The following is a 21,962-nucleotide window of genomic DNA, read 5'->3' as shown; positions in this document are numbered from 1 at the left end:
GATGTATACAATTCTACTCCCACTTATGTCTCTTCCCATATCCCCTCCTATACCCTTTCTCTTCCCAAGCTCCCTGCCAACAGCTCTTTTTGTGGCTCCTCCCATGTCACAGCTTACACCCAGAGCAGTTTGCCAAGCATTTTATTCTGCAAGTTCCTCTTGAAAGCCTACCTGTTCCCGAGAACATGTCAGCCATATTCTGTGCTGTCTTACACCTTAAAACTACTAGCTCTTGGAGGCAGCACTCTCATTTGCTTGTTGGGTATATGACCCATTGTATACACCCAGTAAATACCCTTGCCCACATAATCCCACTACCTTTGTCATATGCCTCAGCGACAGACAGCATCATATACTTCTCCTGTGACAGGAAGGGGCTGTGGCTTCCTTAGGAGGCCAACAACACTCAGGGTGTGCAAGTGTATGCCAGGACACTTTTCCCTCCCAGGATGTGGAGAACGAAAAAAGGAGTTACCCATGCAATGCTCCCTTGCTTGAGAATGATGGTTCCAAAACTCATAAATCTGGACTTTGTAGGCTCTCTATTAGGCTGCCAGGCCAACTCCACAGTTACCCAATCCTTATGCTTCAGAGGCCCTAGCACATTTTCTATCTATTTCTCCACACAGCCCCACTACAAACCCAGAACTTTGGAGACTGGCTGTCACGAATCCCTGCCTGACGGCTTCATCACCAAGTATTTCAGGGTCCTCGGGAGTTTAACTAAAGTGACAGGTTTACGAGTAAATTCTGTCCCAGACGCTCCTTTCCTATCCAGGGGGAAGCAGATGGACTGAGAGAGCAGGAGAATTCTCCCTCCATTGATAAGACACTTACACCAGAAATCCACTTGCTGAAAGCTCTTGGTCATGATCAAATCCCGTTTCCCTTTCAGTTTCTTAGGCTCCACTTCCATGGATTGAGAGTCAGCCCTCCCAGAGCTGGGGAGAGAAAGCAAGAGAATAAAGAACTTAAGACTGTGATATGCTGGAGAAAGAATAGAAAAGAACAGACAATGAGGCAAAAGCTGTGTGAACAGTCATACCCTGCTTCCCAAGCCTAAAGTGTCAAACTTGATTTTGCCATCTAAATTGCTGATACATAGTGCCCCAGGCTATCCTGCCAGAACAAGGTGCTCCAATGGCATCAAGTGGCTAATGCTTACATCGCCTGGGAGCTTTTGGTGGAGAACCACCATGTCTGGCAGAAATCTGCCATGTCTGCTGCGGGTCAGGGAGACTCAAGGGGAGCACCATCAATCCAACCCATCTCAACCTATGGCTGAAATGGAGACAAGATGAAGGAACATATTAGGCAGAGGTATAGTCTCTTACCAGGGTTGCCCATACTCCTGGTCCCGGCACGGAGAGCAGGCCTCAGTCTTTATTGTCACCATCTCCCCTAACGAAGTGTGGGTCTGGATCAAACAGTCCTTCAGGTTTTCACTCATGTTCTGAAAGAGAATGAAAAAATAGGGACAGGGAGAGAAGTGAATGATGGAGAAATCACAACACTCCCCCTGAATTGTATATCCAGCCACTAGAAACACCTATCTGGGGCACAAACAAAAATCCCTTCTTGGACAAAGAGGCAATAGTAATTCTATCACAGGTCCGGTCTAGGTGCAAGATACAGAGAGTAACATGGGGCACTGGGAATAAGGATTCAAGGCAGAAGGACTATGCTACACAAAATCTGCAGAAAAAAAAGCTAATATAGGGCTACATGCTTTGTCATCAGATGAAAAGACACTATAGTAGTGCAGAGTATGATTATATAACCAAAGACTTGTTTTTAAATAATGCTTAGAAACAGAAGAAGTCTATAGGTGGGCAATGAGCCATGACTTGTCTAGCTGTATGGCTGCACCATGTCTCAGTGTGCCACAGAGGGTGGAGTGAGGATATGGGCTCACTGAAGTCCTCCTATGCTTTGGGTACTATGACACAAAGTCACGTGTCCTCAGTGCCAAAGGCATGCAGGAATCCAACAGAACGGCATTATGCCTAGCAGGCACTTCTCTCTCCACCCTTTGTGATTAATGGGGATTGGTTACCACCACCCTCTTAGAGGCATATTGTTTTAATTAAAATGCTGCTCCCCTGTCTCAGCACAAGAATAAGGGAATATTCAATTAAATTAAAAGGTGGCTAATTCAAATGCTTTTTCACACAGCCCATTGTCACAGGATCCCACTGAGGAAGATTCACAAAGACACTGGACATACATATTGATGTCAAGAATATTCAGAGTTGTTATAATTAATGCTAAGAAAAATTTTGGAAGGGGGATTAAACTTGATGCTTCAGGGCTTCAGCCAATTTGTGACTATTAGGGATCAGGATAGGGATCAGGATTACCCCACATATGCCTACTGTGGAGTTCTTACGCCCTCCTCTAATACATCTGGTGCTGGCCACTATCAGAGAAAGGAGACTGGACTAGACAGAACTCAGTTCTGATCCAACATGGCAATTCTTTTACATCACAGATTGAAATCATCACACTCATGCCACACTCAGGGCATGTCTACACTACAATCTTAAATCAACCTAAGTTAGGTCAACTCACAGCCACCGCAATAATTACTGTGGTGGCTGACGTCCACACGACTCTCCTTCTGTCGGTGGCGCGCATCCTCACCGGGAGCCCTTCCACCCGACTGAAGAGAGGCAGTGTAGAGGATTGAGAGGCAGAATTCTCAGCTCTATGCAGCTCCCCGCCAGGAGCCCAGCTGCCCCCCGAGCTTCTTGCCTCCAGTAGGGAGATCCACGCTCAGAGTCTGGTTGGCAGCCATGCTTCTGGCAGGGAACTGAGAGCCCCGGGAGAGGGGGGCTCGGACCCGGCGGGGGCAGCGCAAGCCACCTGGCAGCAGCTGGGGAGCAGAGCTTCAGCAGAGTCATGAAATTGACAAGACAGCCAACAGCTGATGTAAGTAATGCAGTGTCTACATTGCCACTGTGTCACCCTACCTACACCAACATAAGCCCTATGCCTCTCCAGGAAGTGGAGTTATGTCAATATAGTAGGGCACTTACATCAACAGGAAAAGGTCAACAGGAAAAGGTTGTAGTGTGTACACTGATGTAGTTAGGTGAACATAAGCTGCCTTATGTCAACCTAACTGTGTAGCGTAAACCAGGGCTCAGTACACTTGATCTCTGCACAAACAACATTCAATAGTCAATCAGAACCCTTCTTTCCGAAGTGCCCACCTAGGAACAGCGGTCTGAGCACAGAATCAGAAACAATACTTCTGGGTCCTATTCAAGATTAGGTTCTGGATTCTTAGAATGTAAACTCTTGTCCATAACACAGCACAATGGGATTCCGGTCTAACACTGGGGTGTGTGTGTGGCACTGCAATAAAAATAAATAATAGTATTCCTAGTTTTAACAGATATTCTTTGTAATTTTGAGGAAGTCACAATTTTTCAGCTTCAATTTCCCACCTGTCAATCTAAACTGGAGGAATCATTGATTCATATTGAGAATTCATCAGTTAATACTCCGTGGATTTTGGAGGTGAAGCCACAATGTAAGTGCATCTTTAGGCACAGACACTTTTGTTTCTTTATAAAACACTGCCAATCCCAAACCAACAAAACAGAGAACTTCCTTCAAGACCCAGCTAATTCCAGGGAAAGCAAGACATTGCAAGTCACTGCCCTCAATGGGCTTGGGTATTTCTTGGGGCTCAGAGCTCTGTCTGCACATCCACACACAGAGAAGGGAAAGAATTCTAATAACCAATTCTAGGTACCTGGGCTGAAGATAGAGGCTACCAGCCTTCTCCAGAGAAACAGAAAATATTTTGCCTGAAGAGTGTGCTTTAAAAATGCATCAGAGCAAAAAGAAAAAGCAGAACTAATGTAGAGGAAGCAGAGGGCTGTAAGGAGCTCTTTCCCACAAAGCCTCCCTGAGGGGAGGCATGTGATGTTGTTGGCACTGGGGCAGACATTCAACTTAACTTTCCAGTGATTGCATGCAAGAGGAAGCCCTGAGGACAGGTCAACACCCACAACTCCAAAGCCCCTCAGCGGGAAAAACGTCAGACTGCCTGCTCTCATGCACGGAGCAGACACGTGGCTGCGTGAACAGACATTGTCTTGTCTCTTTTTCCCTTTCAAGGAGGGATTTAAAGTTCCTTCTCAGATCCAGGATAACGATATGAAGACAGAGGAAGCCAGCTTTCAATTAACTGCTGTATATCAGCCCTCAGCACCGTGCTGCAGTCACTTGGGTGCACTTAGCAGCACCTTCTTTGTGCCGCTTTCCAATGGCTTGTGATCAGACTGCACATCTGCCTTGTGCCCAATGGGGAAGACAGAGTATGATTGTACAAAGTGCAAGCTGGTCTCCATATTGGAAGAGAAGGTTCAAGGTCTGGAGAAACAAATATCAACCCTGCGTTGCATAAGAGAAAATGAAGATTTTCTGGACAGACATCAGGATATGCTTCTACGGGCACAACGTTCTGAAGATTCAGAGCAGGCTGCACACCGGGGACATAAGGACGGTGAAGAAAATTGGCAGCATGTGACCTCCAGAAGAAGAAAGAGACGCATCCATGTACCAGCAATGCAGATACAGGTGAGCAACCGATTTTATGTTCTCTCCACAGGTACTAATGTGGAGAGTGGATTAGATGATACATCTGAGGGAAGGGAGCTGAAGGAGACTCCACCGATTGGATTGCATGAGATGCACTGTCATAGGGATGGGGGTTCCATGACCGCCGCTCTCCAGAAAAGGAGATGGGTGGTGGTGGTCAGGGACTCCCTCCTAAGGGGGACTGAGTCATCTAACTGCCGTCCTGACTGGGAAAGCTGAGACGTATGCTGCTTGCCAGGAGCTAGGATTCACAATGAGACGGAGAGACTGCCGAGACTCATCAAGCCCTCGGATCACTACCCCTTCCTGCTTCTCCCTGTGGGCACCAATGATAATGCCAAGAATGACCTTGAGCGGATGACTGCAGACTACGTGGCTCTAGGAAGAAGGATAAAGGAGTTTCTCGTGCAAGTGGTGTTCTCGTCCATCCTCCCTGTGGAAGGAAAAGGCCCAGGTAGAGACCGTTGAATCGTGGAAGTCAATGAATGGTATGCAGGTGGTGCCGGAGAGAAGGCTTTGGATTTTTTGACCATGGGATGGTGTTCCAAGAAGAGGATTGCTAGGCATAGACGGGCTCCACCTAACGAAGAGAGGGAAGAGCATCTTTGCAAGCAGGCTGGCTAACCTAGTGAGGAGGGCTTTAAACTAGGTTCACCGAGGGAAGGAGACCAAAGCCCTGAGGTAAGTGGGATACCAGGAGGAAGCACGTGCAGGACAGTGCAAGAAGGGAAGACTCCTGCCTCATACTGAGAAAGCAGGATGATCAGCGGGTTATCTTAAGTGCCCATACACAAATGCAAGAAGCCTGGGAAACAAGCAGTGAGAACTGGATGTCCCGGCACAGTCAAATAATTATGATGTGATTGGAATAACAGAGACTTGGTGGGATAACTCACATGACTGGAGTACTGCCATGGATGGATATAAACTGTTCAGGAAGGACAGGCAGGGCAGAAAAGGTGGGGGAGTTGCACTGTATGTAAGAGAGCAGTATGACTGCTCAGAGCTCCAGTATGAAACTGCAGAGAAACCAGAGAGTCTCTGGATTAAGTTTAGAAGTGTGAGCAACAAGGGTGATGTCGTGGTGGGAGTCTGCTATAGACTACCAGACCAGGGGGATGAGGTGGACAAGGCTTTCTTCCGGCAACTAACAGAAATTACTATATTGCAGGCCCTGGTTCTCATGGGGGACTTCAATCACCCCATTATCTCCTGGGAGAGCAATACAGCGGTGCACAGACAATCCAGGAAGTTTTTGGAAAGTGTAGGGGACAATTTCCGGGTGCAAGTGCTGGAGGAACCAACTAGGGGCAGAGCTCTTCTTGACTTGCTGCTCACAAACCGGGAAGAATTAGTAGGGGAAGCAAAAGTGGATGGGAACCTGGGAGACAGTGAGCATGAGATGGTCAAGTTCAGGATCCTGACACAAGGAAGAAAGGAGAGCAGCAGAATATGCACCCTGGACTTCAGAAAAGCAGACTTTGACTCCCTCAGGGAACTGATGGGCAGGATCCCCTGGGAGAATAACATGAGGGGGAAAGGAGTCCAGGATAGCTGACTGTATTTTAAAGAATCCTTATTGAGGTTGCAGGAACAATCCATCCCAATGTGTAGAAAGAAGAGTAAATATGGCAGTCGACCAGCTTGGCTTAACAGTGAAATCCTTGCTGATCTTAAACACAAAAAAGAAGCTTACAAGAAGTAGAAGACTGGACAAATGACCAGTAAAAATATTGCTCAGGCATGCCGGAGCGAAATCAGGATGGCCAAACCACACTTGGGAGTTGCAGCTAGCAAGGGATGTTAAGAGTAACAAGAAGGGTTTCTTCAGGTATGTTAGCAACAAGAAGGTAGTCAAGGAAAGCATGGGCCCCTTACTGAATGAGAGAGGCAACCTAGTGACAGAGGATGTGGAAAAAGCTAATGTACTCAATACTTTTTTTGCCTCTGTCTTCACGAACTAAGTCAGTTCCCAGACTACTGCACTGGGCAGCACAGTATGGGGAGGAGGTGACGAACCCTGTGTGGAGAAAAAAGTGGTTCAGGACTATTTAGAAAAGCTGGACGAGTACAAGTCATAGAATCATAGAATATCAGGGTTGGAAGGGACCTCAGGAGGTCATCTAGTCCAACCCCCTGCTCAAAGCAGGACCAATCCCCAATTAAATCATCCCAGCCAGGGCTTTGTCAAGCCTGACCTTAAAAACTTCTAAGGAAGGAGATTCTACCACCTCCCTAGGTAACGCATTCCAGTGTTTCACCACCCTCCTAGTGAAAAAGTTTTTCCTAATATCCAACCTAAACCTCCCCCACTGCAACTTGAGACCGTTACTCCTTGTCCTGTCCTCTTCTACCACTGAGAATAGTCTAGAACCATCCTCTCTGGAACCACCTCTCAGGTAGTTGAAAGCAGCTATCAAATCCCCCCTCATTCTTCTCTTCTGCAGACTAAACAATCCCAGTTCCCTCAGCCTCTCCTCATAAGTCATGTGTTCCAGACCCCTAATCATTTTTGTTGCCCTTCGCTGGACTCTCTCTAATTTGTCCACATCCTTTCTGTAATGGGGGGCCCAAAACTGGACACAGTACTCCAGATGAGGCCTCACCAATGTCGAATAGAGGGGGACGATCTCGTCCCTCGATCTGCTCTCTATGCCCCTACTTATACATCCCAAAATGCCATTGGCCTTCTTGGCAACAAGGGCACACTGCTGACTCATATCCAGCTTCTCGTCCACTGTCACCCCTAGGTCCTTTTCCGCAGAACTGCTGCCTAGCCATTCGGTCCCTAGTCTGTAGCTGTGCCTTGGGTTCTTCCGTCCTAAGTGCAGGACCCTGCACTTATCCTTATTGAACCTCATCAGATTTCTTTTGGCCCAATCCTCCAATTTGTCTAGGTCCCTCTGTATCCTATCCCTGCCCTCCAGCGTATCTACCACTCCTCCTAGTTTAGGATCATCCACAAATTTGCTGAGAGTGCAATCCACACCATCCTCCAGATCATTTATGAAGATATTGAACAAAACCGGCCCCAGGACCGACCCCTGGGGCACTCCACTTGACACCGGCTGCCAACTAGACATGGAGCCATTGATCACTACCCGTTGAGCCCGACAATCTAGCCAACTTTCTACCCACCTTATAGTGCATTCATCCAGCCCATACTTCTTTAACTTGCTGACAAGAATACTGTGGGAGACCGTGTCAAAAGCTTTGCTAAAGTCAAGAAACAATACATCCACTGCTTTCCCTTCATCCACAGAACCAGTAATCTCATCATAGAAGGCGATTAGATTAGTCAGTCATGACCTTCCCTTGGTGAATCCATGCTGACTGTCCCTGATCACTTTCCTCTCATGTAAGTGCTTCAGGATTGATTCTTTGAGGACCTGCTCCATGATTTTTCCGGGGACTGAGGTGAGGCTGACTGGCCTGCAGTTCCCAGGATCCTCCTTCTTCCCTTTTTTAAAGATTGGCACTACATTAGCCTTTTTCCAGTCACCTGGGACTTCCCCTGTTCGCCACGAGTTTTCAAAGATAATGGCCAATGGCTCTGCAATCACAGCCGCCAATTCCTTTAGCACTCTCGGATGCAACTCGTCCGGCCCCGTGGACTTGTGCACGTCCAGCTTTTCTAAATAGTGCCTAACCACCTCTTTCTCCACAGAGGGCTGGCCATCTATTCCCCATGTTGTGATGCGCAGAGCAGCAGTCTGGGAGCTGACCTTGTTCGTGAAGACAGAGGCAAAAAAAGCATTGAGTACATTAGCTTTTCCACATCCTCTGTCACTAGGTTGCCTCCCTCATTCATTAAGGGGCCCACACTTTCCTTGGCTTTCTTCTTGTTGCCAACATACCTGAAGAAACCCTTCTTGTTACTCTTGACATCTCTCGCTAGCTGCAGCTCCAGGTGCGATTTGGCCCTCCTGATTTCATTCCTACATGCCCGAGCAATATTTTTATACTCTTCCCTGGTCATATGTCCAACCTTCCACTTCTTGTAAGCTTCTTTTTTATGTTTAAGATCAGCAAGGATTTCACCGTTAAGCCAAGCTGGTCGCCTGCCATATTTACTATTCTTTCAACACATCGGGATGGTTTGTCCCTGTAACCTCAACAGGGATTCCTTCAAATACAGCCAGCTCTCCTGGACTCCTTTCCCCTTCATGTTAGTCCCCCAGGGGATCCTACCCATCTGTTCTCTGAGGGAGTCGAAGTCTGCTTTCCTGAAGTCCAGGGTCCGTATCCTGCTGCTTACCTTTCTTCCCTGTGTCAGGATCCTGAACTCAACCAACTCATGGTCACTGCCTCCCAGATTCCCATCCACTTTTGCTTCCCCCACTAATTCTTCCCGGTTTGTGAGCAGCAGGTCAAGAAAAGCTCCCCCACAGTTGGCTCCTCTGGCACTTGCACCAGGAAATTGTCCCCTACGCTTTCCAAAAACTTCCTGGATTGTCTATGCACCGCTGCAAGTCCATGGGGCCGGATGCACTGCATCTGAGGGTGCTAAAGGAGTTGGCTGATGTGATTGCAGAGCCATTGGCCATTATCTCTGAAAACTCATGGTGATCAGGGGAGGTCCCGGATCACTGGAAAAAGACTAATGTAGTGTCCATCTTTAAAAAAAGGGAAGGAGGAGGATTCAGGGAACTACAGGCCAGTCAGCCTCACTTCAGTCCCTGGAAAAATCATGGAGCAAGTCCTCAAGGAATCAGTTCTGAAGCAACTTAGAGGAGAGGAAAGTGACCAGGAACAGTCAACATGGATTCACCAAGAGCAAGTCATGCCTAACTAACTTAATTGCCTTCCATGACGAGATAACTGGCTCTGTGGATGAGGGGAAAGCAGTGGACATGTTACTCCTTGACTTTAGCAAAGCTTTTGATACGGTCTCCCACAGTATTCTTGCCAGCAAGTTAAAGTAGAATGGCTGGATGAACGGACTATAAAGTGGATAGAAAGTTGGCTAGATTGTTGGGCTCAACGGGTAGTGATCAATAGCTCCATGTCTAGTTGGCAGCTGGTATCAAGCGGAGTGCCCCAAGGGTCAGTCCTGGGGCTGGTTTTGTTCAATATCTTCATTAACGATCTGGAGGATGGTGTGGATTGCACCCTCAGCAAGTTTGCATATGACATTAAACTGGGAGGAGTGGTAGATACGCTGGAGGGTAGGGAGAGGATACAGAGGGACCTAGACAAACTGGAGGATTGGGCCAAAAGAAATCTGATGAGGTTCAGCAAGGACAAGTGCAGAGTCCTGCACTTAGGATGGAAGAATCCCATGCACTGCTACAGACTAGGAACTGAGCAGCTAGGCAGCAGTTCTGCAGAAAAGAATCTAGGGGTTACAGTGGACAAGAAGCTGGATATGAGTCAACAGTGTGCCCTTGTTGCCAAAAAGGCTAACGGTAGTTTGGGCTGTATAAGTAGGGGCATTGCCAGCAGATCGAGGGACATGATCATTCCCCTCTATTCAGCACTGGTGAGGCCTCATCTGGAGTATAGTATCCAGTTTTGGGCCCCCCATTACAGAAAGGATGTGGACAAATTAGAGAGAGTCCAGTGGAGGGCAACAAAAATGATTAGGGGGCTGGAGCACATGATTTATGAGGAGAGGCTGAGGGAACTGGGATTATTTACTCTGCAGAAGAGAAGAATGAGGGGGGATTTGATAGCTGCTTTCAACTACCTGAAAGGGGATTCCAAAGAGGATGGATTTAGACTGTCCTCAGTGGTAGCAGATGACAGAACAAAGAGTAATGGTCTCAAGTTGCAGTGGGGGAGGTTTAGGTTGGATATTAGGAAAAACTTTTTCACTAGGAGGGTGGTGAAGCACTGGAATGGGTTACCGAGGGAGGTGGTGGAATCTCCTTCCTTAGAGGTTTTTAAGGTCAGGCTGGACAAAGCCCTGGCTGGGATGATTTAGTTGGGGATTGGTCCTGCTTTGAGCAGGGGGTTGGACTAGATGACCTCCTGAGGTCCCTTCCAACCCTGATATTCTATGATCTCATGTGTATTAGGCTAGGGTCATTGACAATCATCGTTGCACCAGCAACCATTCCTTCTAGTGAATTGATGTTTGAGGTCACAGCAAAAATCCTTCCTCCACAGCTGTAGTGATGGTAAAAGTTTTTTCCCTCCCCCCACCAACCATGCTTTTTTTTCTTTTTTTTTTTTTAAAAAGCACCCTGAAAAGGGATAATGGGTGGAATGGTCCATCCTCTTATTATTCTGTCTATCACTTAGGCCTAGTTTTCAAAGCACCAATTTTGGTTTATTAATTTTCAATCCCTTATTTCTTTTGTTTACCAGTCATAATTTTAATACAGTCCTAGCCGGATAATATTAGAAAATCCTCTTTGTTTCAATTAGTTTAGTTTTTTGTTTCCTCTTTGGATTTATATAACAGGTTATTGTGACAGTTCATGGACCTTTACCTATTTTCCACTGGTTAGGCTCACAGTTACGATAGGTCTTCAATAGACCTGAGCTACTGAAACAGAACACAGGGATGCAGACAAGATAGAGCTCCAGCTGAACAGCCCTTTAAGGTGGTACCATATTCTCTAGATGGAAAAGAGCTCCTCGTTGCAGGTGATAGGACTGAGATTTAAAATGTTTTGCCCTTCCAGTATTAAATTTAAACCCCAAACTCACAAACTGAAAACCTTAGCACTTTGTGTATGCCATCCTGCCCCATACACACTGATCTCGTCTCATTACTTTATTAAGCTATGAGTCACCTTATCTCAAAGGAGCCCTTCCCACTTTTTACCTGCCTCAACGGCAAGCAAGAGGTGGAGAGAAGCGAGCAGGGGGCAGGACTCAGGGGAAGAGGTGGAGCGAGGGTGGAAACTTAGGGGGAAGAGGCGGGGCGGGGCCATAGTTCGGGTACCGATGGCCCCCCAAATTCTAGGGAGCTTCTGATGCTCCTGCGGATGAGCATGCCCTGTCCTGAGCATAGCTGCACACAGCTTTGCTTATCTGTAGGAGCCATACTACTACAGTGTCACTTTTAGTTTTACCAATTCCTGAAACACAATACATGTCCCGCTTGCTCTTGCTACCACACACATTACAGCCCCGGTAGGTGGCAATAGACACACAATTAGCCAAAGGGAAGTTATGTTTGGGGTCTGTAAGGGCCAGATTTTCAAAAGAGCTGGCATCCAATAGGCTCAGCTTGTTTGAAAATCTGGTTTTACTAGTCTTTATACTGCTCCACATACCTCCTGCAACACTTGCCAATTTTAATCTTTGTGAGTCCAGCCAGTTCTCACTCATAAAAATTAATGTCTTCAATATGGGTTTTAGATTTTGGTCCTAAGCTAAAAGTTTTCTCCTGACCACCTCCCCTATGAACCATTGTCAAGGCTCAAAGTTCCTTAGCATCAACAGCATTCTCACCTGTGGGGTTTGTGTTTGTTTGCTTTGGGAAGGTGGGGCAGAATCAGGGAATGACTGGTACCCGTAAACTGGGCTAGAGTAATGGATTTCTCTTGTCTAGATTCTTACGCTGGGTGTTGGGGGGGAAAGGGAGGGCACCCAAGTGCCTTTAGCATTTTATAACACACACGTCAAGTCCAAGAGGTTCCATCAACCAACCCAGCTGTGAACCTGAGACCCTGACACATTACACCCAACATGTTATAGACAAGGATCAAAGTGCTTCTCTGCCTCTCAAATGAAATCTCCAATGCATTTCAAAGGTATTTTCATGCAGGTTCTAAACACTCACTCAGTGTGCACTTCTTCTGGCTAGCCCACGAAATGACCTAGATAAGTGACACCAGTTCTTGATGTATTTCAACATCTACCCCAAAAGAAAGAGTGTGGGCAGGAAGCAGACCCCAGAGATACCATTTTAAATAGCAGATGTGGCTATCCCAGCTGGTAAACTGCCATTTTAATTTCTTACCCACAGATATGGGAAGTGATTCATGAAAATCAACAGAAAAGAATTAGCTGAAAGGCACAGAGATAATTCATATGGCCCAACTGTCATGGGCAGAACTGCCCGCAGTACCAGCACTGCCTGGCATCTCACCCTCCAGTGCCCATCAGAAGGACACCCAGGCAATGATCAAGGTTTTATATGTATTAGTCCCTCTGAAGAGCAATTACAAAGAGTTAGCCTTTCACTCTTTCTGTTTCTAGAAGTTCAAGCCATTCATTACTTTATCAATAATATTTTCTTTTCCCTTATTCAGGTGAATGTTGAGTGCTGATGAAAGGGATGGACAGAGCACAGCTGAGAGACAGGTGAAGCATTGGCAGATTCTGTGAAAACTTCCCACATGGAGCTTGATCAATTCACCTCTATCCATCTTGCTGCTCTGACAATGTACTTCAGTGCAGCCTCCACAGATGTACCGCTGCTGGGATTCCACACAATTCTGACAATGTACATAGCCCTGAGTGTGCCCTATTTTTTCAGTCTTTGGCTTCTCCTAAGTAGATTGATGATATTGTCATACTGTCTAGACAAATGCCCACTAGGGACTAAGTAGAGACTAAGTACAAAACTAACTTCCATTCATGATCATGTGAAATGAGGTCTCTAGAGGTAAACTATATAATTTACCTTTTGCAACCTCAAGTCCTTCATCTTAAAAAGGTGGAGGAGTAGGAAGAGATCTCAGGTCACTTACACAACCATCTACAGTTGTAGAGTTAGTCATAGCAATAGACACACAGATATAGAGAAGGGCGGTTATCAAACACCCAAATCAAAAGTGTACTGTTGGAAAAAATTCTCAGATTTAAAATTTTTTGCAGCAGGGACCATTTCTACTTCTGTTCATACAGCACCTCATGCAGCAGGCTCCCAATCCAAGTCAGGCTTCTGGGCACTACTGTAATATAAATATTGAATAACACTCCTGGCTCCAGAGAGATTAACTGGGTAGGACCCAACAGAGCTTTTTCATCTATGACTTCTAGGATGATGATATTTGATAGGCTCTTTACAGTTATTATAAAGAAAAACCACTATCAATATTACAGGATGTTACATATCATGCAGCTGCCTCCTTTCCAGAGATTTAAGGCTTGTCTACACTTAAAATGCTACAGCACCACAGCTGTGTAGCTTCAGTGTAAACACTACCTATGTTGATGGGAGGGATTCTCCCGTCAGAGTAGGTAATCCATCTTCCAGAGAGGTGGTAGCTAGATTGACAGAAGAATTTTTCTGACAAACAGTGCCTTCTACAGGGGGACTTTGGTCAGTTTAATTATGCTGCTCAGAGGGTGTGGATTATTCACACCCCGACCTACATAGTTAAACCGACCTAATTTTCCAGTGTTGACCAGGCTCTAGCTTCATTCTCCAAATGAATGGGGGAGGTGTAGCTTTAGAAAGGAAGAGGGCAAAAGTAACCAAAACTCCTGACATAACTGACATGAATTTCTAAAATTCTAACAAACTCACTCAGCTCTTTAAAAGCATAACAATAGCACCAGTTATAACAAGAGCAAATAAACTCTTCTATAAAATGGAAACCAAAGCAAGAATCATATTTGTTCTTCCTCATTTGTACCTTCTTGTAGGCCATTAGGAAGATAAGATCTCACAGTACAACAGACATTATTCAGAGCTGGTAAAGCTGCCTGTAGGTTAGGGGTTCATGTTACACAGCTTGCATCCATGTTGCCTGAGTGTGGTCATTTTGACCGCCTTTTCCTCAGCGTAGGCTGCAGGCCAGCTATGCCTGGGATCAAATCTGCCAAGAAATCAGATATCCGTGTGCTGAATTCATCAACGCTATAATTCTATCTGCACATTCCCTTCTATATAGAGAAGGGGAAGTTTGGGCACTGCATTCCCTAACCCAGAGCCTCTCACAGAGACAGGGAACTTTTGAAGTTATATTCCCTCATACCTCTGTTCTGAGGGTGCATTCTATCCCCAAAGCAAGCAGTTTATGCAAGAATAGCTGCAGCTCCTTTATGACACGGACAAAATTTTAAGAACACACACTAGTGGAAACAAAAAAAAGACTTGAAGGGCTTAATCCAATTCATAGCAAAGTTAATGAAAAACCTTACAATACTTCAGAAGAACAAACTATCTCATTGACCACAGAAACCCACAAGCTAGCCCAGAATATCCAGTAACTCCCAGAAAAGCCTTTCAAACACATGACCACAGAATAATCCTACTCAACAAATACCAGCGAAATCCACAGAATCATGAAAGAAATAGCATTGATTTACTTGGCGCTAATGCCACAAAGAAAGCAATCCAATAAGCAGTTACAACCTCTGGATACACAAGATAAAGAGAGCACAACCCCTGCAATTGCTCTGTATTGAGCAGACCCTATAGCACTGGAATCCTGTCAGTTTCTCTTTTGATACATTTCCACAGTATACAGAACAGATTTCTCAAGGAACAAAGCAACACACCATGCAGGTAGGGATATTTAACCATATATGAATGATGGTTCTGGAGGGCTAAACAATGCACAAGGCTTGAAGAATTCATAAAGTTCCCAATGGCCCAAGGACTTTGCCTACTAGCCAGGATTATGAAAGTTACTTTTGCACTGCCATACCTCCTTCCCTACAAAACCTATAAGAAGCAGAAGCCTGGGTACCATGAAAATTCAGGCAGATGTCAATGCATTTGGTTACATGCTATTCACATTTGTAAATCTTCTTCATAACCATAAGTGACAGAAACTCAGTAGTTAAAAAAGTGAAAGCTTAGATTCTGCCAAAGTTGATGGTACCTATTCAGGGACACTTCCTACTTGCCTAGGCAGGTGGATTTTTCAAGCCCTCATGAAACAAGTACATGTGCAGTCTCTAATATATATTTATATAATGAGAATGTACTATGATGAATGAGTAGAAACAATCACCAGTATTGATTTCTGTTGAGGTCAGTTTTCCAAGTTTATTGGCAGAGTTCAGTAATTGCTTCTTAAGGTGGGTTAAAAGGCCAATCACTAACTGTAGCCATATCTAACATCTGTCCTGGTACCTTCCAAGCAAAATGTCTCCTCTTCCAAAGAAAATGGCAGACTACAATAAGGAGACAGGCTGCACAGACTAGGTGTAAAAGAGAAGCCAGCAATCAAAGGAGCATTTTGGGAACCCAGAGTGAAAGGTACAAATGAGTTTAGAATTTTCATCCTTAAAACAATTGCAACTGAAAACGTATTTTCTCCCTTGCATATTCCTCTCTTATTAGTTTCTTCTTCTTAGTTATTTATTCTTGTTTTATTAGTTATTATTTGATTCTGCAACTATATTTATTTAACTTAATACAACAGTTTAGGATACAGTTTGTATGAAAGGTGATCAAAATAAAGCTTCATTGTACTGAAAGCGAATGTGCTATACAGTGTTTCAGCTGTTGCCTTTAATTGTCAGCATGGAAACATTTGGTGTCCCTTAGCAATAATAGCTCCAATTACTGACCTTGAGTGGGTGAACTTAGAAATAGGACTCATCAGGAATTTGTAAAAGTTTCAGGTCTGTAACACTCCTGTTTATTGTTCACAAGTGTGGGATTCCCAAACATATATCTGTGTCCTGGCTCATGAATTCAGATAGGAGTGAAAACAAATAGGTTCACTTAGCTTTATGCTAGTGTAATACATACAGAAATGTGTGTGGCTTTCAGTGGAAGGTAAGAAAAAATGCCTAAATGTGAGATAGTGTTTCATACCATCAGCTCATGCATTGTCACCAGTTTGTACTCATGTATCACCCCAGATACACCCTTATGAGCCTCCACTGACTTTGGCAATTAATTTGAGAGCTAAGCCAACCACAGGGGCTTGCCCAAAATCAGGATCCACAAAACTACAGGCACTCAGCTTTGCCAGTACAGATTATTTCTGACCCACAGCACCCCCTGCTATACCAGTCTTGGGTTCCCTTCACACACCTCTGATGATGCCCCTAAGTAACGACAGACAGCATGCCTTTCTATTTTAGTTCTGCTCTCCAATCCATTTGGGACATCAGAACTTCATATGTGACATACCTGGCACATTAGTTAGCACCCAAGTGGTCACAACGTTGTGGCTACAAGGGCTAATCCAACTGTCAAGACCACTCTGAAGCTTTAATTAATGCACAATATGGTTCTCCACTTGCTCAGCTGGGCATCTTGCCCAGGGGGCTGCCATGTGATCTATGATCTACACCGACTTTCTGTTAAATGTGAGGTGTAATTCAAACTGCTGGTTTAACTGATAAAGCCTGTTATGCTTTGGGTCCTGTGTGTCATAGGGTATTCTACACAGCAACTAGACACCCGTGGCTGGCCTGTGCCAGCCAACTCAGGCGAGCAGGGCTTGGGCTGTGGGGCTGTTTCACTACTGTGTAAACATCTGGGCTTGGGCTGGCGTGTGGGCTCTATGACCCTGTGAGGTGGGACGGTCCCAGATCTCAGGCTCCAGCCAGGGCCTGGAAATCTACAGCCCCGCAGCCATGAGCTCGAGTCCACTGGCTCAGGCCAGCTGCGGGATTTTCTTTGCTGTATAGACTAGGGATGCAAAATATCAAATGGTTATACAGTTAACGAAGAAGTATTAGCTTACTGTTAATATATTGCAGTTAATGTTTAAAACAGATTGGCAGCAGCCTGGACCCTAGACCTCACCATGTGGGAGCAGGCGATGGCCCCCGACCCCGTCATGTTAACAATTAAACGGTTAATTGATATAATTTTAATAGTTTAAATGGGTACTTTTTCAAACCATATTTACATCCCTAGTGTAGACATACCCTAGAAATCTGCCTCTCTCCATGTTATACAATGGCATGTTATACCTCCAGCTGAGGTACTGGAGAAGAGAGGGGATGGGGACATGATGTACTTGGCAGAGAACCTTGATTCTGTAATTTGCTTCCCAACTTGGTCCAACACAAATTCAATCCATTGGCCTCCAAAGTAATCTATTGCTAGGCCTCTATTGCCAGCCTTTTACCAAGGCTTTTAATGAAACAGGGAAGATCTTAGCTCTGTAGGTAAACACTACGTCAACTTTAATTTCTTTACTGATACGTTTTTATTAAGAGTTCAAAAGCCTACAATATTTTTGTCAGGCACACTGTATAAGCTGACATTACAAATAAATACCATCATATGGGGCATGCTGTGGTTTGCCTAATAGCAGCTGTAGAATGGCTGGGCTATGTTGCTGACGCAGGCAGACAACTGAAGTAAAACTGTAATCTAAGAAACAGCAGCATAATGAGAGAGGGGTGGAGAAACTAGTCCTTTTGCTTATGCCCACACAACAGCTAAGAAGTTTGGTTCCCAGCTCACACAGACCCATACACTCTAGTTTAGCTCAAGCTAGTGTGCTAAAAATAGTGGCATGGCTGCACCAACAAGGGTGGAGGCTCAGGCTAGCTCAAGCAGAGCTAACATATGTCTACACGAGCTGTGAAGCATACCTCCCAGCTGCTGTGTAGGCATGCCTTTTGTGTGAAGTTAGATTAGATGTATACACCTAGATACCCTGACGATGGGCACATTATAAAAAGCTATTTGTGACCTATGGATTGGACTGAGATGGTAGCCTGTAGTATATATTTCATTGACATTTCTTTGGAGACCATCAGTTTTTAACACGACTGCTACTCTGAAACCTGAAGATTTTAACTTTCATTTAAAAACATATATATATATATATATATATGTTTTCACCTTCTGAATGCAAAGAAAATGTTTTGAATGTGAAACACTTGGAATGTTGTCTTCTGGAGGCTGAAGACACGAAGCTTTTAAGCAATAGTTCTGAGAAATGTGAAGTGTGAGACTGGCAGAGACCGACAGGGTTTTTTCCCTTCCTCTGCAGCGTAGGGCGCAGGTCACTTGCTGGTTTAAACTAGAGTAAGTGCTGGATTCTCTGTAACTTGACCTCTTTAAATTATGATTTCAGGACTTCAGTAACTCAGCCAGAGGTTATGGGCCTATTACAGGAGTGGGTGGATGAGGTTCTGTGGCTTGCATGTGTAGGAGGTCAGACTAGATGATCATGATGGGCCCTTTTTGCCTTAATGTCTATGAATCCCATTCCTCTCAATGAGGTGTTGACTCTGAAGCCTAAGGGTAACTGTTTAAGCATCAGCATTCTGAACAGCCTCACTCTTTCAGCCAAAAGAACTTGAGATTTTGGGAGCTCAAATACCTTCTCTTACCCCACCACACTGCCCCTTGCTGTAGCCTGAATCTTACTTAATGAGCAGTCTAAAGTGTGAAAACTGTTCACAGACCAGTTTCCATTAGTCTATATTATATACGAAGTATTTCTAAAAGGTAAATATTTTCACATGCAGCACCTCAGAATTACCACCTTTTCCTTTCCCATTCTCTCACCTACCCAGTCTTTCCTATTATTAATACAGTGCTTGACATGAAATAGGCACTTTGGAGAACAAATAAAACATAAGCTCCCTGCCCTTGAAGTGCTTTTCTCTGTTATTCTTTCACCCACTTCTCTGTTCTCACCCTGTCCCTCGAGAGGCCACATGCAGAGCTTTTCTGAGTTCTCTATTTGGCCTTTTCAGTATGCAGTATGATTGCTCTCTTGGGGATCCCCTCTATTCTGAAGATTCTCCCAGCATGTTCTCCTCTCTAACGTTTCTTCTAGGCCGTGGAATCAGGTGATCAGCTCCCAATCTTCCCTCCATGAGCTCAACCAAGAGGGAATCCTTAAAACACAACATTGCACTGGGCAGTTTTAAAAGGGACCATCGGTATAGAAGGAACCTTTCCACTCGGGACGGGGAGGGGGAAAGCTTTCAGCAGCAGAGAGAAAATGGGGGAAAAGAGCCAAAGCCTGTAAAATGAGCATCCACTTGCCCCATTATTAGGGAAAAGGCCAATGCTAAGGGAGACACTACAACCTCCTATAATTGTGCAGGAGTCCTTGGTCCATGAAGCCTTACGCTTCTCATTCCAAAAGCCAGGGCTGCAGAGGTGACTTCATTTTTCAAGCAAAAACTAGTTAGTGCCCTTTTTGGTGGAATGTGTTGCAAATGTAAATATAACGAGAAGGAGGGTAGAATGTGATTAGATGCAGAAAAGCTAAGCAGCCCAACCAAAGCCAGCACAGTCTAGATAGGGCAGTGGACTGGGAGTCAGATGAGCTGGCTTCTATTCCCAGATCTAACACAGATCCACTGTGTAATCGAGGCAATTTACTTCACCTTTCTATTACTCTGTTTCTCCTCCAAACCCTTGTCTGTCAGGTTGATTTAGCTTGTAAGCACTTTGGGACACACACATCGCTTATTTTGTGCCTGTACAGACCTTAGCAAAATGAGTGGGCACTAGTCTAATCAATATTACCATGTGGTAATGTTTCTGTGGTTTGCCTAATAATGGCAGTTGCTGAATGCACAGACTACCTTTATAACAGACAAGGTGTCTTTGGGAGGCACATACCTGGAGTCAGAAGAACCTCTACTCAGTGAGCTTGACGTTAACCAAAGGGCAAGTATTAGAGACGAGAGAACCCAAACTCTGCACTGGGAAAGCATGTGAATTACATCTAGACAAATGGCAAACAGAATCTAAGGGACTACCACCTTCTTAAGATTCCAAAGAGCTGCACAACATATTCAGCAAAGTGTCTTTTTCTTTATTTTGGCTTCTCTTGTGAAAGCAATAGATTGTTCTGAATGGTAGGTACGTGCACCCCCTCATGTGGTGCATATGGGGCTATGTTTAACTTCTCCAGGCAAATCTTCTGGAGAAGATTTTAAGAAGCTCCTTCATTTTATTGCTGGGGATAAAAAACAAATAAAAGTAAAAAATCTCAACAAAAAAACCTTGCATTACTACATTAAATGGCAAGCAATAAAATAATTAACTGCAGAAATCAAGTTTTCTTAAAACTAGTTTTCAGTGCAAAAGTCACTGTCACCAAAATCCTTTCGACTAAACTATCCAAAAAGCGAGTGATTGTTGCCAGCCTTAGAGCAGCTAATGTGACTCAGAACCAGAAAGATAAAGAGCAATCCATGAAATGTTAAGACGATATTGTGCTTGATATACGTGTGTGAACTATATTTCAGGGAAATGCTAGACTGTTGTTTGTAGGCCAGCAGAGAAGAGTGTCTTAGATACAAGTGTCCTTTGACTGAAAATAAACATACGTCCTAATATTGTGTTTTGTTTCAGATCATAATCTTCAATTTGAAGCAAAAATGCTCTGTCCTAATTTTTATATGTCATTAGAGAGCTTAAAAAAATAGAGCCACTTTCCTCCCTGCTTTCATTGCCTTGTAACATTTCACTCCATACCAAGATGACATTTAGGGTCCATTTCTGTCAGGTGCCAAGTACCCTTAACTTCTACTGAGTCAAGTGGGAGTTGAAGTTCTTCTTTACTTCCCAGGAACTGCTTAGCAGGTTGGATCCTTGGACTGTCCGCTTTTTGGGGCAGGGATCAATATTTTTTAAGTACGCTGCACCTAATGTAAAACACTTTATGCACTCACAGTGCTAGAGGAACAATGATTTGCTGTGATAGGTTTTGGGTTGTTTTATTTAAGTCAGTCCTTTTTTCTCTTCAATTTATATAAGATCCTAGTCATTGAAAAGGGAAGGGAACACAGGGGCCCAAGAGTTTTGCGTAGAGGCTGAACTATAGCTTTCCTAATTCAACAAACCAGGGTTCTATCCTGGTTTGGTACAGTTATCTCACTTCCCCAACCAGAATGCCTGGAGAATCAAAGGTATTGATTTCCTCCCAACCTGAGAAGCCGTAGTCCTCATTTCTTGGGGGGGGTCAGAAGGAAGCCCCAAGGATTTAATAACAATAAAAGGAATTTCACTGCTCCTATCAACAATATGCATTCAGCTCAAACAAACAAGGTGAAAGTTTTCTATATGGTAAATAACTACTTCAGCAAAGCACTGCAACAACTTTTCCATTTCCACTCTGTGGGGGATCTAGGGCAGGGGAAAGAGTGTTTCTCAGTTTTAATTTTAAAACCAGACAACGTGAACCTTACTAACATTAATACTGGGTAAATGAATATGCAGAAACCAGCTTTGACTCAAAATGGAAAATGCAGATCTTATTCTTTTACATAAGTAGATCCCTGGATAGTACAAGTTTTAGTTCCTCCCAAGGAAATGTACTCCACATGGACTTAGCTTTTAGCAAACATATTACATACCTTGAGGGCTCATCTGTCCAGACAACAGCATAACTTCTAATTCTTGTAGCAAGAGTCAGTTATTTGTTAATTTATTTATGGTGTTTAAATGATTTCAAAATACAGCTGATAACATTGTTTTTTATATGTTGCACTACATAGCTCTTTGTCTTCTCTCTCCACTCTTATTTTTAGTACCAAAAACCTTC

At 44.4% G+C, this 21,962-nt stretch overlaps 1 protein-coding gene across 5 annotated transcripts in view; it reads right to left on the bottom strand.

Annotated features, from left to right (window-relative positions):
- Positions 1-21,962, bottom strand: part of PRDM11 (PR/SET domain 11) — a 53,377-nt gene that overhangs the window by 29,130 nt on the left and 2,285 nt on the right. For 2 of the 5 annotated variants that reach the window (XM_077818580.1, XM_077818582.1), the window contains exons 2-3: positions 1,335-1,453; positions 838-941 (exon numbers count right to left, since the gene is read on the bottom strand). In XM_077818580.1, the coding sequence (XP_077674706.1) occupies positions 838-941; positions 1,335-1,450 (220 nt within the window). In that variant the 5' untranslated portion in view covers positions 1,451-1,453. Of the gene's footprint in view, positions 1-837; positions 942-1,334; positions 1,454-2,589; positions 2,686-21,962 lie in introns of those variants that run through there. The other 3 variants (XM_077818583.1, XM_077818579.1, XM_077818584.1) reach the window with 3 other exon arrangements.

The sequence above is a fragment of the Eretmochelys imbricata genome, chromosome 6 (assembly GCF_965152235.1).
Source record: "Eretmochelys imbricata isolate rEreImb1 chromosome 6, rEreImb1.hap1, whole genome shotgun sequence".
Classification (NCBI taxonomy): Eukaryota; Metazoa; Chordata; order Testudines; family Cheloniidae; genus Eretmochelys; species Eretmochelys imbricata.
This window is presented reverse-complemented; position numbering and strand designations above follow the sequence as displayed.